This window comes from Aquila chrysaetos, chromosome 1, assembly GCF_900496995.4.
Source record: "Aquila chrysaetos chrysaetos chromosome 1, bAquChr1.4, whole genome shotgun sequence".
In the NCBI taxonomy this organism is placed as follows: domain Eukaryota; kingdom Metazoa; phylum Chordata; class Aves; order Accipitriformes; family Accipitridae; genus Aquila; species Aquila chrysaetos.
The window spans coordinates 10,582,925-10,607,104 of NC_044004.1; the positions used below are offsets into that span (position 1 = coordinate 10,582,925).

At 40.4% G+C, this 24,180-nt stretch overlaps 1 protein-coding gene across 1 annotated transcript in view; it reads left to right on the plus strand.

Moving 5' to 3' along the window:
• The first annotated feature begins 580 nt into the window (after positions 1–580).
• The window catches only part of DOK7 (docking protein 7), a 69,649-nt gene continuing 46,049 nt past the window's right edge, over positions 581–24,180 (plus strand). The window contains exons 1-5 of the mRNA XM_030017044.2: positions 581–936; positions 1,091–1,136; positions 3,768–3,998; positions 7,917–8,117; positions 19,265–19,384. Of these exons, the coding sequence (XP_029872904.1) occupies positions 883–936; positions 1,091–1,136; positions 3,768–3,998; positions 7,917–8,117; positions 19,265–19,384 (652 nt within the window). The 5' untranslated portion in view covers positions 581–882. The remainder of the gene's footprint in view (positions 937–1,090; positions 1,137–3,767; positions 3,999–7,916; positions 8,118–19,264; positions 19,385–24,180) is intronic.

The following is a 24,180-nucleotide window of genomic DNA, read 5'->3' on the forward strand; positions in this document are numbered from 1 at the left end:
AGAACAATGGACTCTAATTAGTCCATTGCTCGTTGAAATAAATCTGAGGACATCATTAACACATCTTATTCCATTAATTGTAGCTGCTCCGGGTTTGGTGTAAGTGGGTTGTTATCCTGTGACAGTTGCCTTGCAGAGAAGGAAAAAAAAAAGAAAAAAAAAAAAAAAGAGTATTTTTATCCGGGGTGGTTGGCTGTATGTCTTCTGGGAGCCGATGGGAGCAGTAATTACACTTTTTGAAAGAGAAGTTTGAGCGTTACAAGGAAGCCGCCGGTTCGGGGGCGCGGGGAAGGGGCTCTTGCGGCCCGCCGGCACCAGGCCCCGCTCCGCAGAGACAGAGGGCGAAGGGAAAGTCCGGTCCGGGCTTTCCCTCCGCCCCGGGCCGCAGGGCTGCCTCGGCGGTCAGCCGCAAAGCCCGGAGCGGGACCGGAGCGGCGCCCGCAGGAGACCCCGCTGGGGCGGCTCGCGCGGGGCTGGGGCGCTGCTGCGGGCGGCCCGGCTCGCGCCTCCCGCCACCGAAACCCTGGAGGAAAAAAAAAAAAAAAACCAAACAAACCAAACCAACAATTAAAAAAAAAAAAAACCCAAACACAACATCCACCCCAACAGCGCAATAAACGACGTGAACAAAGAACCAGTGCAAAGCTTCCCGGGACCCCCTTTCCCCCGAGCCGGAAGCCGCCCCGGCCCCTGCCCGGCCCCCGTCCCGTCCCGGTGGGGCAGGGGGTGCCGGGGAGGGCCGGGCCGCGCTGGCCGCTCGCCCGCGTCGCTGCCTGTGCCCGTGCGGGGACCTAATAAAGCTATTTTGAAAGTGACCCCTCGGGCAGAGCGCGGGGAGGGAAGCGGCGAGCCGGGCGCAGCTGTCCGGAATCATGACTGAAGATGACGGATTCCGTGGTGGTGGAGGGTCACGTCAAGTTGAGAGATGGAAAAAAGGTCCCCGCTCCCGGCGCCCCTTCGGCCCGGCCCCGCGGCGGGCCGGGGCCGAGGGTCCCCGACCGACGGCCCCCCCCCTCCCCAGGAGGGGAGAGAGCCCGCTCTTCCCTCCTCCGGCCCTGGCTAACCCCTCTCCTTTTGCCTCTCGTTGCAGTGGAAGAGTAGGTGGCTGGTGCTGCGCAAGCCCTCCCCGGTGGCAGGTGAGAGGGGGGCCCGTCCTGTGTGTGTGTGTGCGGGGGGGGGGGTAAGGCAGGCGCCGGGGCGTCCCTCCGTCCTCCGCCCGGGGACAGGGTTTGGGGCCCCGGGGGCAGGGAGTTCACAGGGCTCCCCTCCAGGTCGGCTGCCGCTGGAGATCACCCTCGGCGGGGCTCACCTCAAGCCGTCGCTGCTCTTTCATTTTTATTTTATTATTATTATTAATTTTTTTTAATCGGGGGAGCGGGCCATAAATTATCTGGCAAGGGAGCAGGCGGCCAAAAATAGGAGGCGGCTGCTGCCGGAGCCCCCCGAAGCGTACTGAAGGCGGAGGCGAGGGGAAAGCGCGGAGAGGAGCTTGCGGGGCTTCGCGTCTCCTCACGGCCCCGGGCTGGCGGCCGTTAACGGCTTTAACGGCTCGGGGCCGCTTTCTCCTCAGCGGAGGCGAGGGCGGTTATGGTCCCGCCGCCCCCTCAGCGGCTGGCGGCAGCCTGGCGCGTAACGCTGAGGCCCTTAGGCCGGTGCCCGGGCGTAGCGTTTGTCCGTCGGGCTGCCAGGCGGGCCCGGGCGTCGCGTCCGGCGTCGGAGCGAAGGCTTCGAGCAGCTTGATATCGGGCGCTGACTAAAACCGGTGGGAAAGGTGACTTCTCAAGGCGCAGCTATGTGGTTTTGGTTCCCGTTTAAAATGCAATTTCTTTCTTCCCCCCCCCCCCCCGAAAATTATTATTATTATTTCTTCAGGGTGATTGGTGGCTGTAAAAAAAGCTGGCACTGTAAGCTCAGTAGTTATTTTTGATCAGTGTTTTGACATAAGATATCACTTCAATTTAAAAATAAAATGACATTTTGAATTAAAAAAAAAAAAATAATTTCTATGCTTCTGAAGGGGAAACTGAAAATGTTATTCAGAGTTGATGTTTTACTGCCGGAGAGGGAAAAGTAGATTTTGGGTTGCTCCATTTATTCCTAACAGGGAAAACATTTGGGCCCAAAAGTGTTTCTTTCCAGGGCTAAATGTTGCCTACACTTAGAAGACATGAATCTGTGTTGCTGCAGAATGGATTATGGCGTCTTTTCTGGGTTGTTGGTGGTAGACGAAAGGTTTCTTATCAGTTGAAGCTTTTCAGACCTAACTCTTTGTTACTTCAGTTGTTACAGTTATGTGTTAGTGTCTTAGATGCCTGTATCCAGGCTGAATCTCTTAAACTTCTCTGAGTGAATGGGCATCTGTTGATCCTACAGCTAGTACCTAGACATGTGAATATGGGCCTGGATTTCTAACATGAGTAAGCCAAGTTTGAAGGAGGAAGATGAAGGAGCTTGCTTTGAAAACTTACTGACTGATAATGTAGCTTATTCCTCAAAAATAGTATTTTTATTCTAGCTAAATTAGTCAGGTTTACTAGAAAAAGTCCCCAGTGATTTGCTTTTCTTGGTCTGTAAACCATAACTGTTCTTTCTTCAAACACACAACTGTATTGCGGAATGCTTAAATATCATAGTTGCAGCTGTTTTTGCTAACAGGTGCACAAAAACAATTGGGAGTCCATGCAGAGCTCTGCTTTAGTTAGCAGACGGTTCAGTCTTTCAGTCATTTTTCACCTCCTTGGAGATTTGCCAGTCCTTTGCCCAGCTGAGAGCCACAGGGCACCTTGCCAGGGCTCAGAGCACCACACCCCAACATTCATAAAATGGTGCACAGGGGGCTTTCTCCTTTGTGGTATGTAGGTCAGCTTAAGCTGTGGATGTTGCAGCTTTGATATTGACCATTAATTTCGTCTACAACTGAGTGCTATGTGATAGGAAGGGAACCTGGGGGAAGAGGGGTGCTCTTGTTATAAATGCAAAAGGTGGGAGAGGTCTCTCCCCTTTTTCTTGTCTTTTGGGTTTGCTTGTGAAATCTGCTTTTCCTATGGGACTGTGGCACTTGAATTACTTTCTTCCCTGGCATAGTTACTGTGTAATAAACACATCTAGGAAGGGGTTAAAAACAAATGGTGACAAAGGCAAATATTAAAAAAAAAAAAAAAGGTAAATATTAAAAAAAAAAAAAAAAAAAAGGTGTGGCAGATAATGATTATTTAGCAATGGCTACTGTGTAACATTTAACTAGGAAACCTGAGCTGACACTAACAATCTGGCAGTGCAGTCTGCTCGCCATTTAGTAGTTGAGTAATCTGTGAACTACTGTAAGAATTTCATTTGTGGTTCAGTATGTTCTAATGGAAATATAGATGACAATAGCCTCTCAGTCTTTAGTGTTTGTAATATGAACAGCTATCATAGTGTAACTCCTAATGTTCAGAATTAATGAGTCAGTCCTTTCCGGACTTGGAAGAGTATCTGAAAAACCACTGGATTTTTGAAAAGTAAAACAGGGAAGACTTTTTACTTACCTCCTTATTTCTGAGCCTGCAGATTACCCTTGAAACATGCCTTCCAATGTTTGCTCCCTGAAAACAAGGATTGTAAACTACCCAGGGGTGGGGTGGGAAAAGGAAACTGAGTTCTTACCTTGACTTGATCAGACTGACCCTGCAGTTGTCTAAAGCACCTTTGTACTGAAGCTGAGTACTGAGAAATGTGTTATGTTCTATGTTCTGCCTCATCATCTCTGACAGTTTTGCTTCTTTTAGACTGTTTGCTCATGCTGGTATACAAGGATAAATGTGAACGAGCAAAAGGGCATAAGGAGAGGAGCAGCATGACCTTAGAAGACATCTGTGGCTTGGATCCTGGGCTCTCCTATGAGGGCTTGAATCACACGCTTGCAATCATCTGTCTCTCTCAAGTTGTGATGCTGGGATTTGAGAACAAGGAAACAATGTACGCGTGGGATGTACGAATCCGCTACAGTCTGGGGGAAGGTAACCTTTGTCTTCTCACACTTTTTTTTTTTTTTTTTCCAGGGCAAAAAAAAGCAAAGAAAAACATAGCTAAAATGCAAATAACAAAGTACAGTTGAGGAAAAGACTGCCACTCATTTGAGAATGAAGAGACTGGTCTTTCCCTTACATCTTGAAGCAGGTGTCCCTTATGATAGGTTTTGATTACAGTACTGCCCAGTACTGATGGCTAACTGTCAGAGCTCTTAACTTAGTTTTTGATTTTGGCACTGAAAGTGTGTAGCTTTGAAGCAAAGTGATCAGACTTACACTTCTGGTCCTGCAGTTTATTTGGGGATTTTGACAACAGGAGTCAGAGGGAGCCTGAATTAAGAGAAGCAGAGTCCTGAGTAGAACTTGAGTAGTTCAATCCCAGTTTTCTGAGCTGCCTACTAGGTAGGCATTGATAATTGCATGGATAATGCTTATTGCTGCTGGTGTCCCCTTTCAGGAAGAGACATCTTGCAATAAGGAGTGTCATGAGACACAGTCTTTCCAGCTAACTTCAGTTTTACACATCCTTTTATTTTATTATCTTGCTTGGCAGCTCTAAAATGTACAGAGGTGAACAGATAATATTGGTGATCTATAGTATCTGTCTTATGTTTGTTTAGTCGTAACTAGGGAAGGAGGGTAGGTGTGTGGGAGACACACATTAGCCATCTTAATCATTTGTTACATATGCTTTGCCATCTGTTGCATTTGTGGACTCTTTCCTTTGCAGTACATACATAGAAAGATGGCCTGGGAATTTTACAGTATAAAAGGTAGAAGTATCAGAAGAGAGATGTATGGATGTACCACTTGGAGCTATCAAATATGAAGCCTTGCATAAGGGGAAAGGTTAGAGGGGGTTTCTGAACAATACAGGCATGAGTAGCTGGAGTAGTTGGTACACTTCGATGATGTAGCTGTATTGTGTTCCAGTTCTATTTTTTTACTAGATTTGGGATCTATATACAGCATAGACTTGTCCTAGAACCTGAAGGAGAATTTGAATTTGATAGGGTAGGTCTGGTTTTCATGATCTTGCACTGATGCAGTGCTGGGATGGAAAGAGTATTGAATCTCAATCTGGGTGTGAGGTTTATGGTTGTGGTAGGAGGAAATGCAGAAGCAGGGAAGAGTTGTTTTTTCTTTTTTTTGTTTTTTTTTTTTTAAAGGAAAGCTGTGAGTGAGGTAGGAATAGAGCCTATTGGATGATGATATCTGCAGCCATGGAGTAAAGATGGAGTGGGAGAGAATGTGTGTGGAGGTGAAGAAATGACGAAGTAAGAAAACAAGTATAATTGGTTGAACTGGCAATAATTTGTAGAATGTTAATTGCAAAAAAGCTTAGGGGAAGGAGGATAGACCAGAGTATAGAAATTTTTTTCAGGATTTTATCTTTCAGTGCAGGTTCAGTTAGGAGAAAAAAGTCGAATAAAAGTGAATCTAGTTTGAGTAGACAGCAAAGAACGGAGACTTAGATGAAGAAAGGATGGTCACTGGTGGTTTTTGGTTTTTTTTTTAAAGTGTAGTAAGGGTGCCTTTGTGTGCCTTGGAAGTAAGGTGGCTGGATGATAAAAATAGACTATGGATAGATGACCTCAGAGTCTGGGAAGCAAAAAAAAAAAAAGGTGAAAGGAGTTGATGCTGTTCATGAATGAGGCCCGCAGAATGGAGGCATTTGCACTGGAGTTCCCAGTGTTTTCTCTCCATTTTTAGCAGATGAGGTGGATGTGTTTCCTGGAATAAAAGAACCAGGATTAAAGAAAACAGTAGAATTAAGTGAGTTGAGGTATAGGTCAGGTATGAGAAGAGTGCTTGAGCCCACAACTCATTCTGAGGAAGTTAGCATTCTGCAGGTCAGTGAGTAGCTGTGAAGAGGAAAATATTAGCTAAAGGAAATGAGGAACTTAAATAGTACCTTTTGTTCATGGGTATATTCAGCTCTGTATCTTATTAAGTTTTTTTTTTTTTTTCCAGAGTAGGAGAAGTAGATGGCTGGGGAGAATTTTGAAAAAAATTCCAATTTACCAAGAAGGCAGCACATGGCAAAAGCTTCATGTCCAGATCCGTTTTTTCCTCTACTTTGGCTTTGTTCAGATTTGGATATGCTTTTTTTTTAAACTAGAATCTGAGCTGCAGCTCTTTGTTTTTGGCAGCTGTTGTAACTTGCAACTGATTACAAGTGGAGTGTGTGCTCCATTCCTCAGTTATGAAGCAGAAAGAACCCCGATGCTTCTGCTCCTGTGGTTTAATTGCCAGCAAAGTACTGGGCAGAGAGGGGTCCAAATGATGTTAAAGATTCCTTACTGAATGTTATTCATCAAGATGGTTTTGGTATCTTTTTCATAGTTTATGTTTAAGCAGGTTGTGTAACAACTGCTTGCCCAAAAGGGGACATTGTGTGACTGTTGATTTGCTCCCTAGCAGTACCACTGGCAAAGCTGTAAGTAGAGCTGTGGTTAGTTAGATCTATCTCTGTCTCCTTGCACATTTCACTCGAATGACTTTGTGGCTAATTCTGCTGGAGCCTTAAGGAACTTACCAAATGCACGTCAGAGATGAGGAGTTGACTTACAGCTAAGATGGTAACTAAGAATATAGCCAAGTATTTAGATGAGAAGCAAGACTCAGACCTAGCTGAAATTCATGATGCTTGAAGAAGCATAGGCAAGAAACAGGGAAGAGTGGTTGTAAGAAGTGAGACTAACTGGAAGTTACCCTGTAGATTTCATAGGCAGGTAGCTGTTTGTATGATCTTTGATGGATAACCAAAAGCTAAATCTATGTGCTTCTTGATAAATGCTCCACTGAAAACCTCTGACTGGAAATGTAACAGTCCTGATGCTTCTCTCTGCCAAGACAGATTTTTTTTTTTTCTTCTTTTTTTGTCTAATCACAAGATGAAAGAAACTAGAGGAGTAGTAGAGGTCAAAACAGTTGTTTGAGGATTAGGTGCTTGCTCACTTAAATTGCTCCCTTTGAAACACTGTGAGATTTGAGCCCTTGAAGTGCTCCCAATAGCTTATTATTCAGACTGCAACAGCTCTGGAGGAGAAGGTGGGAGATCAGCCTAGAACAGCTGCTACTTTAGGTAAAGACCTTTGCAATATAGGGGATACTGGATTTGGGATTTGAACCTGAATTTTGTAAACTTGAATGAGACAGGCGTCCCCGTCCCCCCCCCCCCCCCGGCTTTTTTGAAGTTTAGGCTGTGAAATATGAAGAAATAACTGACATTTAAGAGTGTGTACTACCTACAAATCACTTAATTTCTTAGTCATTTTATATGTCTGGGCATCTACCATCACCAACTCCCAAAAGATTCACAAAGGTGGGAAAATGTAATTTTCCCCATTTTACTTAAAGAGAAGGAGTGAAGCAGTTTATTAAAGGTTGCAAATGAGTCAGTGACAGAGCTCTGGTTAGAACTTGCCTACTTCTTTGAGCCTTGGCTTTTGGTCTCCTTGGGCACTGTGTTATATGTGTGTGTTTGCATGCACGTGGGAAAGGAGAGGCACAGGCTATTTAGAGGAGGAGACAGGAAGAAACCCATGTAGTAATGCAAGGATGGAAGAGGTAACTGAAGTGTGGGCTGGATAACTGACTAATTTGAGATAGGGAGTAGCCTGGAAGACTTAGGATAAATTAATGTAGCGTTACAATTAATCATTTGTAGCATTAAGCCAAGATATGTTTTTTTCCAATCCTAAACTGGCATAATAGAATGTAATGAGCTTATAGCTACTCACAGGGGGCTGTCCGGGCTCAAATTAGAATCTTTATGCTAGAGCCTCGTGGTGTGGGCAGGTGTAGGTCCATATACCATGGCTGAACAGAATGACTTATGTAACATAAGTCATGGTACCTTCTATTTTCTATAGTAATTTTTGTTTCTTCCTTATCTGATAGTTCATAGATTTCAAGTTTTTGTAGCGCCTGGCACTAAACTAGAGAGTGGGCCTGCTACCCTGCATTTCTGCAATGACATTCTCGTCCTTGTAAAAGACCTTCCTCCTAGTGTCATGGGGCAATGGAAGCTCTCAGATCTGCGTCGGTATGGAGCTGTCCCAAATGGATTCATCTTTGAAGGGGGTACCAGGTGCGGCTTCTGTAAGTACAAATGGAACCCATCTTCTAAAACTCGTTTGAAACCTTTTGTAGAAATGTAAATGCTAGCCTCATTCAAAGTGGAGATTGCAGAACCAGCTGTGCTGCTTTGTCATACAGGCAGCCTCATATCAGAGGGTCTGTTCTACTGAGTAGGTCTCTGCAGGCTTCAACCCACTGGTGTTCGGTGAAAATGTGACTATGTGGAGTCCTGACTGAACATTGCCCTGTGGCTTTCCAGAAGATATTTACTCAAATGTTGTGATAGGACACAGAGCAAAAATAAAGGAATGAAATTTTATGGCTTGTGTCATGCAAGAGATAAGGCAAAATGGTTTAATATTCAGATTATTAAATTATGATTAATTATTTTGTTGTTTGCAGAGGGGAAAATGATATGGAGCTTTGAAGTTACAGGCGGCATCAAGGCTCTCATAGTGTAAATGCTAATGTCTAAATCCCATACAGGACTTGTAGCTCCTAAAAGTTAGGAACTTCTGTCTGTTCCTTTCCCTGTTAGTAGATTTGTCACTTTCTGGGACCATGAAATGTATAGAGTCACAATGCAAGCAAGCAAGCTGAAGCTAGTTGCTGTAGCCTAGTAGCCAAGATACACCTTTAGATGGAGAGAAATCTCTTGATCCAATGTCCAGTTTAGGACTTCTCACATTCTCACTTCAGATAAAATGCAAAGCTCCTATGCAAGTGCTGAAAAGGAAAGATAATTAATGCACGGGTATAATATCATATACATCACTAGAAAACATAAGGTTTTAACTTCAAAAGCAGAGTTTGAAGCCATGCTGAATTGATGACCTGTGAGTGCAAGTGGGTATGCAGATTGCCAGTTTGGATGTGAAGTTGTTTGACTTGCATACTGAAATGTGAAAATAATGGATTTCTTCAATTACCAAACTGAAAAAACGGAAGGTTTCACAGCTGATCCAAATCCAAAGATATTGTTCCTTGGGACTTGTGGCAAAATTTGGGGAGGAAGGGGAAAGAGATTATTTTGACTGTTTTACTCTAGTGAGGGATTTTTGTTTTGTCTATTGAAAATTATAAAGCTGAGTTACAAAGATGGTAAGTATGGACTCAACTGTTATATCCTGATTCCTGATTTAAGACACTCATTTTCAATGTGGAAGATTCTGGTTCAAATCTTTCCCTTCCTAATTCAGTGGTTGGGGTTAAAGAAGGATTTTCACCATCTGAAGGAATGGGTTATAGGTACAGCCTGTGAGGAAACAAATCCATTTTCTTTTAAGGTTATTCTGTTTCAGTTAAAAACTGGCATGTGAACACAAGTGTCTTGTTTCCTATTGGTGTGGTTTAGACTGTGAGCTACTTAACTGGTTATAGAGTATAAGAGGGAGTCAGCACAGTCACCTTTTCCCCCTCTCTTGTAAATAGTGCAATTGATGCAGGCTAAACTTGAGTCTGCAGCTTAGTGTAGGTCTGCCAACACCTGCAGTTTTGGTTTGAACAGCTTTTTTTCCATGCAGAATAAAGCAATTGTTCATTCCTGTCTCTGTGTGCTAGTACCACTTTAAATGCAAGCGGGAGTTCTAATAAACGTGTGTACTGCTATGCTGACATAATTTGGATCTGCTTTTTGAATTACTAACTGAAAATAGAAAACTTAATTTTGAACTATACACTTCAGAATTCATACAGTGAGAGAATTTCCCGAAGTTGAACCACAGTGTGTTTTTTCCCTTTTAAAAAGCTGCTGCTTTTTCTGGAAAGCTTGTGTAGAGTACTAGTTTTTGAGCTAATGAAATATGAAATAATTTAACTATGGAAAACTTATATTTAAAAAAAAATATAGGGAGAAATCTGAATATAGCATCTCCACAGGCACTCTTTTGAGGTCACCTAACTTCCAAGTATTCAGCAACAAGGCACTTAAGATATAAGCATAAAGAATGAAGGTATGTTTCAGTAGGATCTAGCTAACATACTTCGTCCTAAATTATTGTGTTTAATAAAACCTGTCTGCTTCATTTTGTTTTGTAATGAAATGTATCTATATTATTGACTATGTACTGTTATGATCTGTATTTATGATTGGAATGGAATATATTAGATTACTAGTATATCACCCTACAGTTCTATGTATTCCTCATGTTATGTTGTTAGATATATACTTCCCCAAATAAAATCAGACCAGTAAGTAATATGAACTGTTTTTATGGGATATAAAAAATGTTCAGTAGCCCGTATGGTGAATATAGACCACCTCAGTTTGTGCATTACACTTTCATTACAGTGTTTAGGGAATAACACTTTCAGTCTTTTTATTCTTAATTAGGTTTCATACTAAATGCTAACATATGTTATAACATTACTAATATACTAGGAACTTTCATTTACTGTTAATTGATTTGAAAGAAAATGTTATGCTTTAATATATGGAATATCACCAGTTCACACTAATGCTCAAATTTTGAAAGCTAGCAAGAAAATGAACAAAAATATTAATCTGAAATAACTTTCTGTCAATTTTTCCTTAGTAGTTTTGTAGTACAAATGAATGGTTTAATTTATTTTGAAAGATTAGTGGTGCTTTAGTATAGAGAATTTGCTGTAGCAGTTGTGTTATTAAAGTGTTGATGAGACGCTGCTGATCTGGTTATGCAGCAGCGTTATAGAATGCTAATTATTAAGTTTCTACAATATAGTAAGAAGCCATTTTTTTTAGAATGAGATCAGAAAGAAACTTCCAGTTTGGATGTCACAAATGCCTAAATATCACAGAATGCTTGAGGTTGGGAGGGACTTCTGGAGGTTACCTTGTCCAACTCCCCTGTTCAAAATAGGGTCAGCTACAGCAGTTTTCCCAGGACCATATCCAGTCAGGTTTTGAATATCTCCAAGAATGGGCACTCTGCAACCTCTGTGAGCAACTTCTTCCCATATTCTGGTGTATCAGCTGCTCATCCCAATTTTGTATCTTCTGCAAGCTTGCTGAGGGTACACTCTGTCCCATCATCCAGGTCATTAATGAAGATGTTAAACAGCATTAGCCCCAATGTTGACCACTTGCGTACACCAGTAGTGATTGGCCTCCAGCTGGACTTTGCGCTGCCGATCATAACCCTTTCAGCCTGACAGTTCAGCCAGTTTTCAGTCTACCTCACTGTTCACTATCTAGTCTGTACTTGATCAGTTTGTCAATGAATATATTATAGGAGCTGGTGCTGAAATCCTTGCTAAAGTCAAAGCAAACAATATCTACTGCTTCATCTACCAAGCCAGTCATTTTATCAAAGACTATGAGATTGTTTAGGCATTATTTCCTTTCTGTAAATCTACACTGACTACTCTCAGTCAGCACCTTGGAAATGGCTTCTAGGATTATTTGCACTATCACCTTCCCTGGTCTGTAGTTCCCTGAATCCTCCTTCTTCAAGATAGAAGTGATGACTGCTTCCCCCCGTCCCTGTCCCCCCGCCCCAGACCTCAGGCATGCCATTCCACCTCCCAGTCTCCCTGACCTTTCAAAGATAATAAAGAGTGTCCTTGCAATGACACTAACCAACTCCCTCAGCACCTGTGAATGTATCCCATAAGGCCCCATGGGCTTGAGTGTGTTCAATTTATTTAAATTTTCCTTAACCTCGTCCTCTTCCAGCAAGGGAAAGTTGTTGTTTTTCTAGATTTTTTTCCAACAAGTCTCAAGGGCCTGGGATTCCTGATGAGGGAATTGAATCTTGTCAGTAAAGACCAAGGTGAAGAAAACCTTGACTACCTCAGTCTTTTTCATGTCCTTTGTCAACAGGTCCACCATTTCATTCAGCAGTAGGCTGAAGTTTTCCCTAGTTTTCCTTTTGCTGCTGATATGCTTGCAGAAGCCCTTCTTGTTGCCTTTCACATGCCTCCCCAGACTCAACTTCAGGCAGAGTTAGGCTTTCCTAACCCTATTCCTGTGTGCTTTTACAGTGTGTCTGTATTCCTCCTGTGTCATCTTGGTCACCCTACTTCTACCCTATATATGCTTTCTTTTTATGTTTGAATTTTGTACGGAGTCCCATGTTCATCCATGCAGGCTTTCCTGCCACATTTGCTTGACTGGAACTTGCAGGAGGTCATCCTTGAAAATCAGCCAGCTCTCCTGGATCCCAGGACTCACCAAGACTGTATCACATGGGATTCTTCCAAGTAAATTCTTGAACAGGCCAAAGTGTGCTCCTGCAGACTGATTCTAGGAAGTGGGAGTGAAGATATTATGGGTCCCTAGGTAAGCAGTTAAAAAACACAAAATGGGAATCTTTTTCCAAGTGTGTTGCCTAACTGGAGAGGACACTCTAAAACACTACTAGAAAAGATGAAGTGGTGGTAGTGTTACTCTTCATGTCTTTTCTGGTTGCCGTACTTCCATGGAGTGGGAAACCTGGGTTCCTGGCCTCCTTCAGCTTGCAGGGCTTCAAATCTTTGTTTTCGTCCTGAGGAGTGGTTGGTGCCCACAGAAAAACAGCCCACTACAAGGCCTGGAAGTTGCCTCACTGTGTAACCAGACATGCAAATACCACTGTGATCAGAAGAGAAAAACGGATTATATGTCTGTAGCCCTGAGACTTGGAGCACAACTGCAGGGACAGACCCTAGATGCTGGTCACTGCTCCTAAGCTTAAATATTTAGTTCCCAAACTTAGACCTTAGTTGTATAAGAAAGCCCAGAAATAATGGGGTATATAAATAGTCATTCACTTATGTTCTTTAGTTAGATTGTGACGTTTCTTCTGTAACTTGTTCCAGATTTGATGCAATTGCTGTGCTCCAAGAATTTAAACTGATTTGGGCTTAATGAGTGTTGCTATATCTTATCTCCGCATTGCAGAAAACCTAAATGGTTCAATCCATAGGCTAGGGTGTCAGATGCATAAGGAACGTGTAGTATGACATGTGGATGGATGATACAAATGTGAAACTGTAGGTGATGGAGCTTGAAGCATCTGAATTACTTATGTTATGCTTCCCCCTCACCCCCTTAAACTTACACTAATTTCTGGTGCAAAATGATACAGGTGTAAAAAGGAACAAATATGATCCCCTATCTTTCAAGGGGAACTTTTCTGGTTCCAGGAAGATATTCTGCATTTCTTGATATACCATGAATTAAAATGGCCTTTGAAGTTGTGGTGAGGCGTACACAAATAAAGAATCTGACTTCTGAATGACTGTCAACTGTTTCTGAAGGTCCAGCACTGTTTTGAACACTGGTGTTGTCATGACTCTCTAATCCTTTAAAAAGAATCAAAGTGTGATTACGCTTAAACTGTGGTCTTGAGTTTTGTAGATCCTTTTATATCTATGATCTTTTTGATCTTTTTAAAATTTCCAACCTAAATTTATGTGTTCTTTTATCCTAGATTGTTGTTGTACCAACATTGTTTTTTAGTATAACGTTCTTTCTCTCTCCATGTTGCTTACCTCTCTAAATATTTATAGACCATTTATTTATGCTCTCCGTCATTTTTGCTATGTTAAACTCAGCTGTTTATCTTCCCGGTAAGAGACAGGAGGTCACCAGTAGCTATCCTGTATATCTGTTTTTTTAAGTATGAATTAATTTTTTTTTTTTTTTGGTTATAGGCAACCAGAATTAATGACAAGTACTTTGGGAAGGGTCCCACTATGTTGTTGAGCATTATATTAATGTTGTGGGCTTTTTCTAAAAAAATGTCTTGATAGCTGAGAACCTTCAGTTGCCATGAAAGGGTGTTTTTGCCTCTTCCCCCACATGTGTTTGTTCAAAGGGAAGAACAGCATATTAATTTTGGTACAAATAGCCTGCCTCGGTTGGAAACTCTTTACACACCGAGTTCAAGCTTATCTTGTTAAAGGAGCTGTTGCTCTTAACTGAGCACTTAGACATATCTGCAAGCATAAAAACATTTAAATATGTTTAGTCTAAATATTTAGTACTGCCACTAGAAGAAAATGTTTTTGTAAATGGGACCTAAATAAAAATATAAGTCTGGTTATTCTTACTAGAAAAGTGTTGGTAAAGGGAAGGACCATCTTTCTTCAGCTATCTGATTCTTTTACCTCATTCCTCTGAAATTCTTGAGGAGCAGGACAAACAAGTAGTGTTCAGGAAAAAAAACTGATATGTTATTACATGAAGTGTTTTAATCCGTAAATGAAAGCACTCTCCATTACCCTGTCGTAGAAACATCAAATAATATTATGCAGACTCTATTATTAATGTTACTTTCCTGTAGGTTAAACCATATCTTTGCTCACATTCTTCCTGTGAAGCTCTGAATGCAGACGATTAGTGAGTTGAAGTTTTAAATACCACTGTAGTAAATACCTTACTAAAAGGAACTGATGAGCTTGTGGTTAGATTACCTTTCTTCCCCATAAAAAAAACCCATGAAGGCTCAAACACAAGCAGAGCTTACTTTTGGATATTTCTCTGGTAGAACTGAAGTCTAAAAGGATGTGAATGTTACAGCTTTCTGTTCCTTGCTTCCTCATAAAATTTTTCATAAATATAAAATACTTAATTAAATTATGTTTTTTAATTAGTTGCGCAGTACAGGTTTTGTTCAACTCTGAAGGCTTTTGTGCTCAATCCAAGTAGAGGGAAACCATCTGAGATAATGCTGAGATTTTGAACATTAAATCTAGGTGCATTTTCAAGACAGTTAATACTAGTTTATTCTTAAATAAGAAAAATCATTTACATTTTAACTTCTCTTGCTCTTAACATCACAATTGTACTGCTAGAGATAAGAAAATTCTTCCTTCTGCTTTTGACAGCTGCAAATAACTTAATCTCTGGGGCAAAATTTTGCTCCCCCTGCCCCAGCCTCTCTGTACTGAAGCTCAATCACACATACCATTTGCAAAAAAAATAGGCATTGGGGCGTAGGACTCAATTGAGAGGTTTACTTACAGGAACAGGCTGGAAAAGAGGAGCCTCTTGCTTTCCGAAGTTGCTAGCTCAATTAGTGTGCACTGATTAAAATGACCAGTTGCCAGGAGAATCTTGAATTGGAGGTCAGTGTGAAAAAATTCAAGTAGGGTAATAAAAGGGCATGTTAAGGCTGTGAGAATTCAGGCTCTCCAATGTTCAAGTACTTCAGGATTAGCTTCCAGAGCCCGGTTTGAAGCTGCCTCATGTTTTCTTACAGTGTCTCCTGGAAGAGAGCAGCTTGTAGGACACTTGAAGCCCTTTGAAAGAACAAATGATACTCCTGCTGCTAGTTGCAGGATAAGCAGGAGTATTTCTGTGATCGTTTTGATGCAATTAGGTGCTTCTTTCTGTCTGTCTCTTCTGTAAGTGGCTCTTAAAAATCATTCTGAAATAGTGGAAATGGCTATCAGCATATCTGGAAGGGCCAAAGGAGGAGAGGTGGAGCCCTATAACAAATGGGAATTTATTTGAAAATTAGAAGTAGTAGAGGTAGTTGAACTGGGACAATACCAGGAATTTCTTGAAAGATTCTAGTTTGCATAGATTAAAACTTCTGTTTATGTACAGATACTGTTCTGTTGCTGCCTCCTACTTAGGCCTACTACAGACTACATTCTGACCTTTTTAGTAGTCATGCCAATGTCTTAGTTGCCAATAATAGGAGTACCAGATGTTGTTTTCACTAGAGAGAAGAGCAGCCTGAGCCATGCAGCCTGAGATACCTTCTAAAGGGGGTTGCTCAAGGCCAGGATTGAGACATATTGGTTGGACAACATGATGATTGCCATGAACTGAACTGCCATGGTTCGTACCTGTCCTGTAGCTAAAAGACTTCAGGCTCTAGCATTGTCTGGCACCTGTTAGGAGTAATAATTCATGGGAAAGGACTGACTCTTCCTCCCTGCTTTCACACACGGTACAGAGATTTAAGTAATTTTTGGTTATTGTGCATTTTGAGAGTGTATTTGCCCATGGGTTTACTTTTTTTATGATGAATTAAAATCAAACATTAGCAAGATTTAGTAATACTTGGAAGTTTTATGAAATTGGCAACCTCTCTTGAATGTTTGGGAGACTGTACAGTGCTTTACTGCTAACTGCCACAGAGGACTGGCTTAGTGTTTCAGCCTTGTGCAAGTGGTTGCAGGCTGCTTTTCACCAAGTCTCTTATCCTGTGGAGAGAGTGAGTGAGTGAGCGAGCTCTTCAGTCTAGTAAACAGCTGCATGGTATTACAGTGATGCATACCACATATTCCTCGGCTTCCAAATGCTTGTGCACCAAATCTGTTCCAACACATGACTGAGAAGTGTAATTTCTAGTAGTGAATTTGTCAGCTTTCTCAAGAAAGCAGAAAAGAAATGTAATTGCTGGCTCTTATGTATGCTTTTAAAACATAACTTAGTTAAGCTTATCTATTCATTCATCTCACCTGATGTCTTTTGCGAGAACCCCCAAACTTCTTCCTTCCCTTGCAATCTAGTTCTTCCTAGCAAAACAGGAAAGAAAATGTTTCCTGTGAGAGTTGATCAGCGATTACAGTGATCATGTAAATAATAGAATCTACAAAGAAATGTTTTACACACGTGTATATTGTATTTGTATCTATGTGCACATGTGCGTACACTGTTTGTATTAGTTATATAAAGGCCGTCACGTTTGTTTTTGGGATTTACAAGTGCATGATAGTTCTTTGCAGAAATTATCCTTTCAGTTAAGTAGCCAGCTTGCATGCACACATTTACTTTTTTGTTTCCATTAAAGTCAAAGGCTTGTAGACCCTTTTAGGAGTTTAAGACTCTTGACAATAGCGATAAAAGAACAAAGTGGTCCAGATGTACTCTTTATGTACAGAAATATTTGAGGAATCTTCTTTCCCTGAATGGCAACATGGGCGTGTATGATTCTGCTGAATTATCAAGCCACATAGTATATCACTGTGCTTGACATATCAATGTCCTCTGTCGTGTGGTCTCTATATCCTGCTTGCTTATTGTGCATGGGATGGGAATGTCATGTGCTCAGAGTCCAGCAAAGCCTTGTGCTGCCCTGCTCCCTCAAGAAAGGCATGGCTTCTGACATCAGTGTGATTCATGGGGGAAGAGTCATATATCATCTAAGATGAGGCAAACTGATTTCCCTAGACTCCCTGTACTCTATGGGGGGAAGGAGAAGGCAGCTCAAAGGAAGAGCTGAATTTCAAATAATTCCTGAATATATACTTCGCACCCAGCTTTTTCTAATACAGTGTTCTCTGACTCTTTGAAATCTCTTGGGGAGGGGAAATGAGACAAGACTGTGAGTGAGTCACCACCAGAAACTTTCATACCTGTCAGACTGCGTGATTAGTGTTGTAATCTCCTAGATGGTCTTTGATCCTGAAGCCAGGGTGTGTATATGTGCCATGAAGAAACATGGCACAAACATGTTTTTAAAAAACAGTAATAGAAAACAGTACCACAGAAGCGTGGAGTTAAGTAGGCTTTACTCTAGTTTATGTTTCATGAGCTAGTGTGTGTCCATCTTGTCTGTTGCTTAAACATAGCTTAGTGTTTTAATATTTCTCTATCCTGAGTCTCAAGTAATATATTTGAGACCTTGTACTGTAGAAATGATTGGCAAGCCAGCCCTTAAGTATAAATTTAACTTCTACCAGTGAGTGAATTCTAATTCCAGTTGAATTTGTAGCAGTTCACCGAATGAAATAAACTGTACCAGAAACAGGATTTCTGTTTCTTTGGCTGAAGAAGTTTTGATCAGTGAGATCTGAAGAGGAACAAATGTGGTGGAGTGACAAATCAAGTTACAAAGATGCTGCTAACAATGTTGTCTTGAATAGATTTAAGCAGAGCAGGCAGAGACTTAGATGTGATGTAAATTGATAATGACAAAAGTGTGTGGACCAGAATATGCTTTTCCTAGAGTGGTCAGTTTACTGCTTGCTGGCTATATCTAATTTACTAAAATAGTTAATTTGGTTTGCGGTCCACTCCTTATTATCCCCTTTGTTTGAATCCCATAACCCTTTGTCAAGCAGTCAAAAGTGGATCCATTGCTTAAGTGAAACGTGAATATCCTGTTGGATATGACAGGGCATATGTGTGGAAAGTGGTGGTGATGCAGGCATTCTGGTCAAGACCAGCTCTGCTGCTTTGAGTAAAATTGGCAAAAATACACATCTAACTCAGAATTGGCTAGAGACATGCAGAAGTCAAACTTAAGTCCAGATTAGGGGCCCAAGTCCCTAGGAAAGTAATATGCAACCGCCTACTGCAGGTCTAAGATTTGTTATTGTGGTTTTCCAGTGTGCATGGCTCTGGTGAACTGGCAGCACTTCTTCAAGGTCTATATATTAATTTAATCTCCTTTTATGTTTGGTTACTGTATTTTTTTTCCCTGAAGTCACTGGTTACCGGGGTGGTCTTTTGCCTGATGTTTTAAGATCATAATTATTTTTTTTTTCCTGGTGTGAGTAATATTTGGACTGATAATTCTCAGATAAAATGTTCTATGGAGCACTTCTGGTCTTGTGTGTTGTCCATGTAGCCATATATCATGCAGCTCAGAACTTGTTTGTTTATTTAGTGATTCTCATTCTAATTTTGCTTGGGGCTATTCTTAATGAATGGAAAGCAAAATATCAGAATAGAGCAAAGGGTAAAGATCTGATGACAACCTATGGAGTTGTGTTACGTTCTGTTAATAATAGACACATAGGACTTAGTCTAGGAAAATTTATACTATAATCTAGCAATAGAACCGAATCCTAATTCATTGGGATACAAAAAGCTGCTCTTGGTTAAAATTGGGTAGAAGTAGAATTAACTTGGTTCATTTTGATGAAGACACTTTCAGTATCCCTGCCACTTGCATAGGTAAGATTTGATCTACAAAATTTTAGGGGTAAATAAGAATAAAAAACCCAGACAGCTGTTCAGAATATGGCTTGTATTTTGGCATTGCTCTAAGTGCCTGAATCTCAGGGAATTAGCATAAATGATGAGGTAGCTATTGAATTTATGTGTATGTTTGTGATATAGTGGGTGTGTGCTGACCTGAATTTTTTCTTCTTATTTTTCTCTGGAGAATGTGTCTTGTTGATTTCTTTTCGTGGCTTGCACTTGGTACTCCTTTGATTGCTATATTATAGCTAGCTTCAGCTAAATATATTTCTAATGTATCCAGGTGCAAAACTGATATTTATGTTGTGCTTTCTTGCAGGGGCTGGTGTGTTTTTCCTTTCTTGTGCTGAAGGAGAGCAGATCAGCTTTCTGTTCGACTGTATCGTCCGTGGCATCTCCCCGACGAAAGGCCCTTTTGGTTTGCGTCCAGTCCTACCAGGTTAATATAGGAAGTATAGAGTAACTGAGCAAAGTAGGAACTTGTCATGTCTAGCACTTATTGCTGTGACTGTAAGAACAGCTTGCAGACACTAAGGGTGTAGAAAGTGCAAAGTGGTTTTCATTCTGAAATGTCACGGTACAGATTTATCAGTTGAAGTTGAATGTACCCAGTTTTCCTCTGCTGCTCTGGCTCATTCATATTTCTGGTGATATTGCTAACTTTAGCCTTCTTTTATTTAACAGTACTAAAATGTGGCAATTTGAATCAAAAGGAACCCTAACCTTTAGTTTTAAACTTACACAGTTCAACTTGGATCCATGTCTGCATTACTATTTTGATAGTTTAATGGAAAACTAACTTCTGGGCCATTTTGAGTTCATCCAAAACGCTTAGAACTAAGTCTTGCCAAACAGAAAACTTTGTTAGACCTCCACACCACACTTCAGTTTTGCAGCTTGAGCTTCTTTTCTGATGTGCAAGGATGACGTTCCTTTTCCTATTTCATGGTAAATGCTGCATGCACTGTAATGTTCAGAGACGAAATTAGATGGCATCATAGTAAGCCCTGTTGCCTTTTGACTTTAGCAGACGAAGAAATATAATATTGAGTTGGAATGACTGTGTCAAACAGGGCAAGAGTGTGGAAATGAGGTTGCAGAAAAATATCTGTGAATTGGCAGTGGGATATAGCGGGAAGAGGTTGCAAGAATGATGAAGGATGAGGCGGGATTTGTAGGAAATACAGATCAGTTTCTGTTTAAGTGTTAGGCAGATAATAGGTGTTTGACAGGGTTTTATTGCCGTTATAAGATTAAGATAATTGCAGGAAGGAAATGTGATAGAAAAGATTAGATATGAACGCGAAACTTGTGAAAATAAATTATTAGAAGTTAGTTAAGGTAAATGCAGTAGACACAAGGCTCAGTTTATCTCTTCTTTCCCATAGCTGTAAATAAAGTAAATAAAATAATCAAGCAGAATAATGGGCAATAAAACCTCATTCTTCTTATCTGTGTTTGCATTCAACTAAGTGGAGTGTTAAAAAAAATCCCAAACAACAAAAAAACAACAACAGAAACCCACAAACAGTGCCAATACTTAAAGCTTTTCTATTGAACGCATATTTTCTGCATATCTAAAACTGTATTACATGTACACAACTCCTAAATCTTTCGTTTAACAAAAATTTATGTCCAGAAAAATTAAGCCTACAAGTAACTATTCTGTTGTCTTTTTGAAAAATAATTGGTTTTTTTTTTTTTTAATTTTAATTTTAGATGTCACATTCTTTGAAAAATCTTTTTTTAGAGGCATGTAGAAGTAAATCTACTTTTGCATCTTAGTTATCAACTCTGGCATTTGTGGGTTGTTATACATAGCCACATACCACATTCCCTTCCCTCCTTCAAGAGCTTTGACCTCACTGAAGTGCGTAAAGTGGATGTGGAATATCCTGGGGATGATTTGGTGATTTTTGTAAGGGAAGACCTCTTTTCTGAGGTCCTTTTCATTTGTCTTCTGTGCTTGATGGACTTGCCGCTAAAATGAGGTGAAGATGTACTCAACCACTCAATTTCACCTTGTTTCCCTGGGCAGGGGCAGTGTTCTGTAGGGAACTGTGCTCACATTTTTTGCAGACTCTTCTGCAGTCCTTTTCCAAGCTACTTTGACCCCTCTAACTTACATTTCCATGTATCTTTACTCTTGTCTCTTCCAGTTTGTCGTCATCCTCTATGTACACATCCCTTCATAGAAAATCTTTATTTTTTTGTATTCTCCTTCATTTATTTCCCATGCAGAATCTTGCACAGACCTGTTTAAGGCATATGCACGTGTGCAATACCAGTGATTTATCCATAACCTAATTTTCCTTATCAAGTATGCTGTTACACAGAATATACTGTATTGCTGGAAAAGGTCAAGTCTCTACCAGCTGCATAAAGTATCTGGCAAGAGTATTGAAATTTGCTCAACCTTTTGAAAGGGTTAGTTATTAAATAGATTAATCATCTGCACACCTCGGGTAACTAGATCTAAACTTCCAGATTGGGGATTCTACCAAGAAACATCTAGTTAATGTTGTTTATATTTACTGCAGTGCAGAATGCTACACAGCCTCGACTGTGCTTTAGATATGCAATGTTCTGCTTTTGTGTAATTTAAAAGCTTTTATAGGAAGCTTCTGTCCACAGTTTGCTATTCGAATTTGGCTTCTTGCTGTTGCCAGTACCTTTCCAACTTAAACATGAAATGTGCTTCAATAACTCTTAGGTATTTTCAAGAAAGGAAAACACACAAAGGGCACCTGTACAGAGAAAAGAAGCTAATGTGGTGAAAAAATGTCACATTGACAGTGTTCTTGGACACCAATGTCCACAGCACAAATATAATCTAAAGATGTTATGCAGTCAACATCTGCTTAGTCTGTCCTTGGAAAAAGGGAAATGAATGAAGCCAGTGGCTTCATGTACAAACAGCTCAACCATATGGTTAAATGGAGTGCTGAGATACTAGCATGAAATTAATAGGAAATGGTAGAGACTGGTTTGAAGAGGACTAGAAAATGACCAGTTTTCTTACTTTTCCTTGCCATAGTGATTCTTTAAACAAATGTAAAATGCCCAGTATCCAAAAGGAGTTTGTAAACTGCATGTGCAAGGGATATGTGCTCAAGTATAATATTCACATCTTTTCAGGGCTGTAGTTCAAGAAAATATACCTTACTTCCTTAAAACCTTGCTGCTCTTATAACATAGATAAATGATTAGCGTATGTATTTTATTATGTCATCTATAAAATATGTAATGAAAATGCTGTGCAGTGAAGCTCATAAACTTGACTGACCTTTGCAAGGTATCAAAATCTGGTCTAATGTCTTATAGCTGACCTGCTTTGAGCAGCAGGTTAGACTAGAGAACTCCTGACATCCCTTCCAACCTGAATTATTCTGTGGCTTTTTGGAAATGTGTATCAAATGAATATGAATATTCTCATGATAAAAATAATTCTATTGTGTGTACATCCAAAATAAAATGGAAAAGAAAAAGAACATTAGATGTTTTACAGTTTACTACTGTGTGGTACTTATTTGGGGAGTCCATTAATTCTGCAAAATTGTACCAAAATATTCCTATTGGTAGCTCCATTAGCAGATTGGAGGTTTTGATTTGTTAGAGGCTGCATGATTAGGTCTCAAATTTAAGTCATATGGCATTGAGGGGGAATGCAAAGGTAGTGCAGTGTTTTAAATAAAGGACTCAAATGAGTGACAGGATGTCTTTGGATGGCTTGTTTTCCCCAGCTACTAGTTGGAAGATAATTGCTGTAATTGGCTACTTGCATAGTGTGTGTCCCCCCCTTTTTTTTTCTTAAGAAGATATTTAGAAAACAGACCAGAGAATTTTATGTTCTTGTCTTGACAGAAGTCTAGGTATTTACATAGTAATTAATCACTGATTGCATGGTTTGTAATCTATACTGAATTTGCATGCATATTATTTGAGAAATGTTTGTTTGTTTATCAGGTGTGTGTTGAATTCCTTCTTTTCACTAGCAAGATTCATCTTGAATGTCAAACATGAACACAGCAAAGGCCCAACAGCCAATCAGTGATGTCTTTGATCGGTGGGCAGATCAGTACTCTCTAAATCTGGCTAAGGCTATGGGACAGTCTAGTCCTGCAGGCTGGAAAGACCCGAAATGTAATGTTGATAGTCTTGATGCTCTCTTTTAATTTTGGAAGCTTTTTCAGGCTGCTTTGTGACTGACTGGAGAGTGTGCAGTGCTGCTTGCTGAGGATCTATCTGATACTTTTTCTTTTTGTTGAAGCTTGATACACCTTTGGCCATTGCAAGACAGCTCTGTGGCTGCCTTCTGCAGTATCTGTACCAAGTGGATCCTCCTCAAACTTTTAGGACATCTTTTCATTCCTCCAGACATCTTACAAGGTGTGGAGATGTTAGCATGAAGGTGAGGGTCCAGGCCTGATTTGCAAATATGCCTACAGTTACAAAGGAAGAAAGGAGAGATGTTCAGCGTACTTTATCTAACTTTGTTTAATGAAGTAATTAACCAATGTTGCATTTTAAAGATGCATATAATCAAGCATATCTTAGGTAGCTGCTGACTTAACTTGATACAATACATTTTTTCCTGACAGGTGCTTACTGAACAACCCTGGAGCTTTGAATTACTGTGACACTTTATTTGTATGTTACCAAAGTACTCAAAATCTCCCACGATGAGCAGCTGATGTGGCTTTAATGAATATCCACCAACGTAAAATAAAAATAAAATCTCCATCAAGGCATTTTTAGTCTCGCCAAATTTGATGTAATCCTTTCCCTTTGCCCCAAAGCAACATTTAAGAATTCAGTGATTGCCTCACACAAAAGACTTTTCTTCATAGCAAGGGATCCATTTTTTGTTTGGAAAATGATAAAACACTTTCTTAATTGAAGGACCTGAGTGAATCTAACTGCCTAGATTCCATGGGAGTAAATCACGTTATAGGATACATTTGCTAAGAGTTTGGGAAATTAAGGTACTAATTGCTCTTAGAGTTGTTGGAGCTCCTGTAGGACGTTGTGTGGGCAGAGCTGTCTGAACTTCCTTGGACAGCTGTCTCAGTACTGGTCATGCTGCTTCTGTCCTCCTGAGTTAGTAATATGGCAAATTACTATACAGCTATTTAAAGTCTTTGTATTGTGCATGCACAAGATATAGGATGATGCCAACAAATCCAACTTTACTGTTGAAAAAACCCTTGTTTTTATCATTGTTTTTAGGCCATA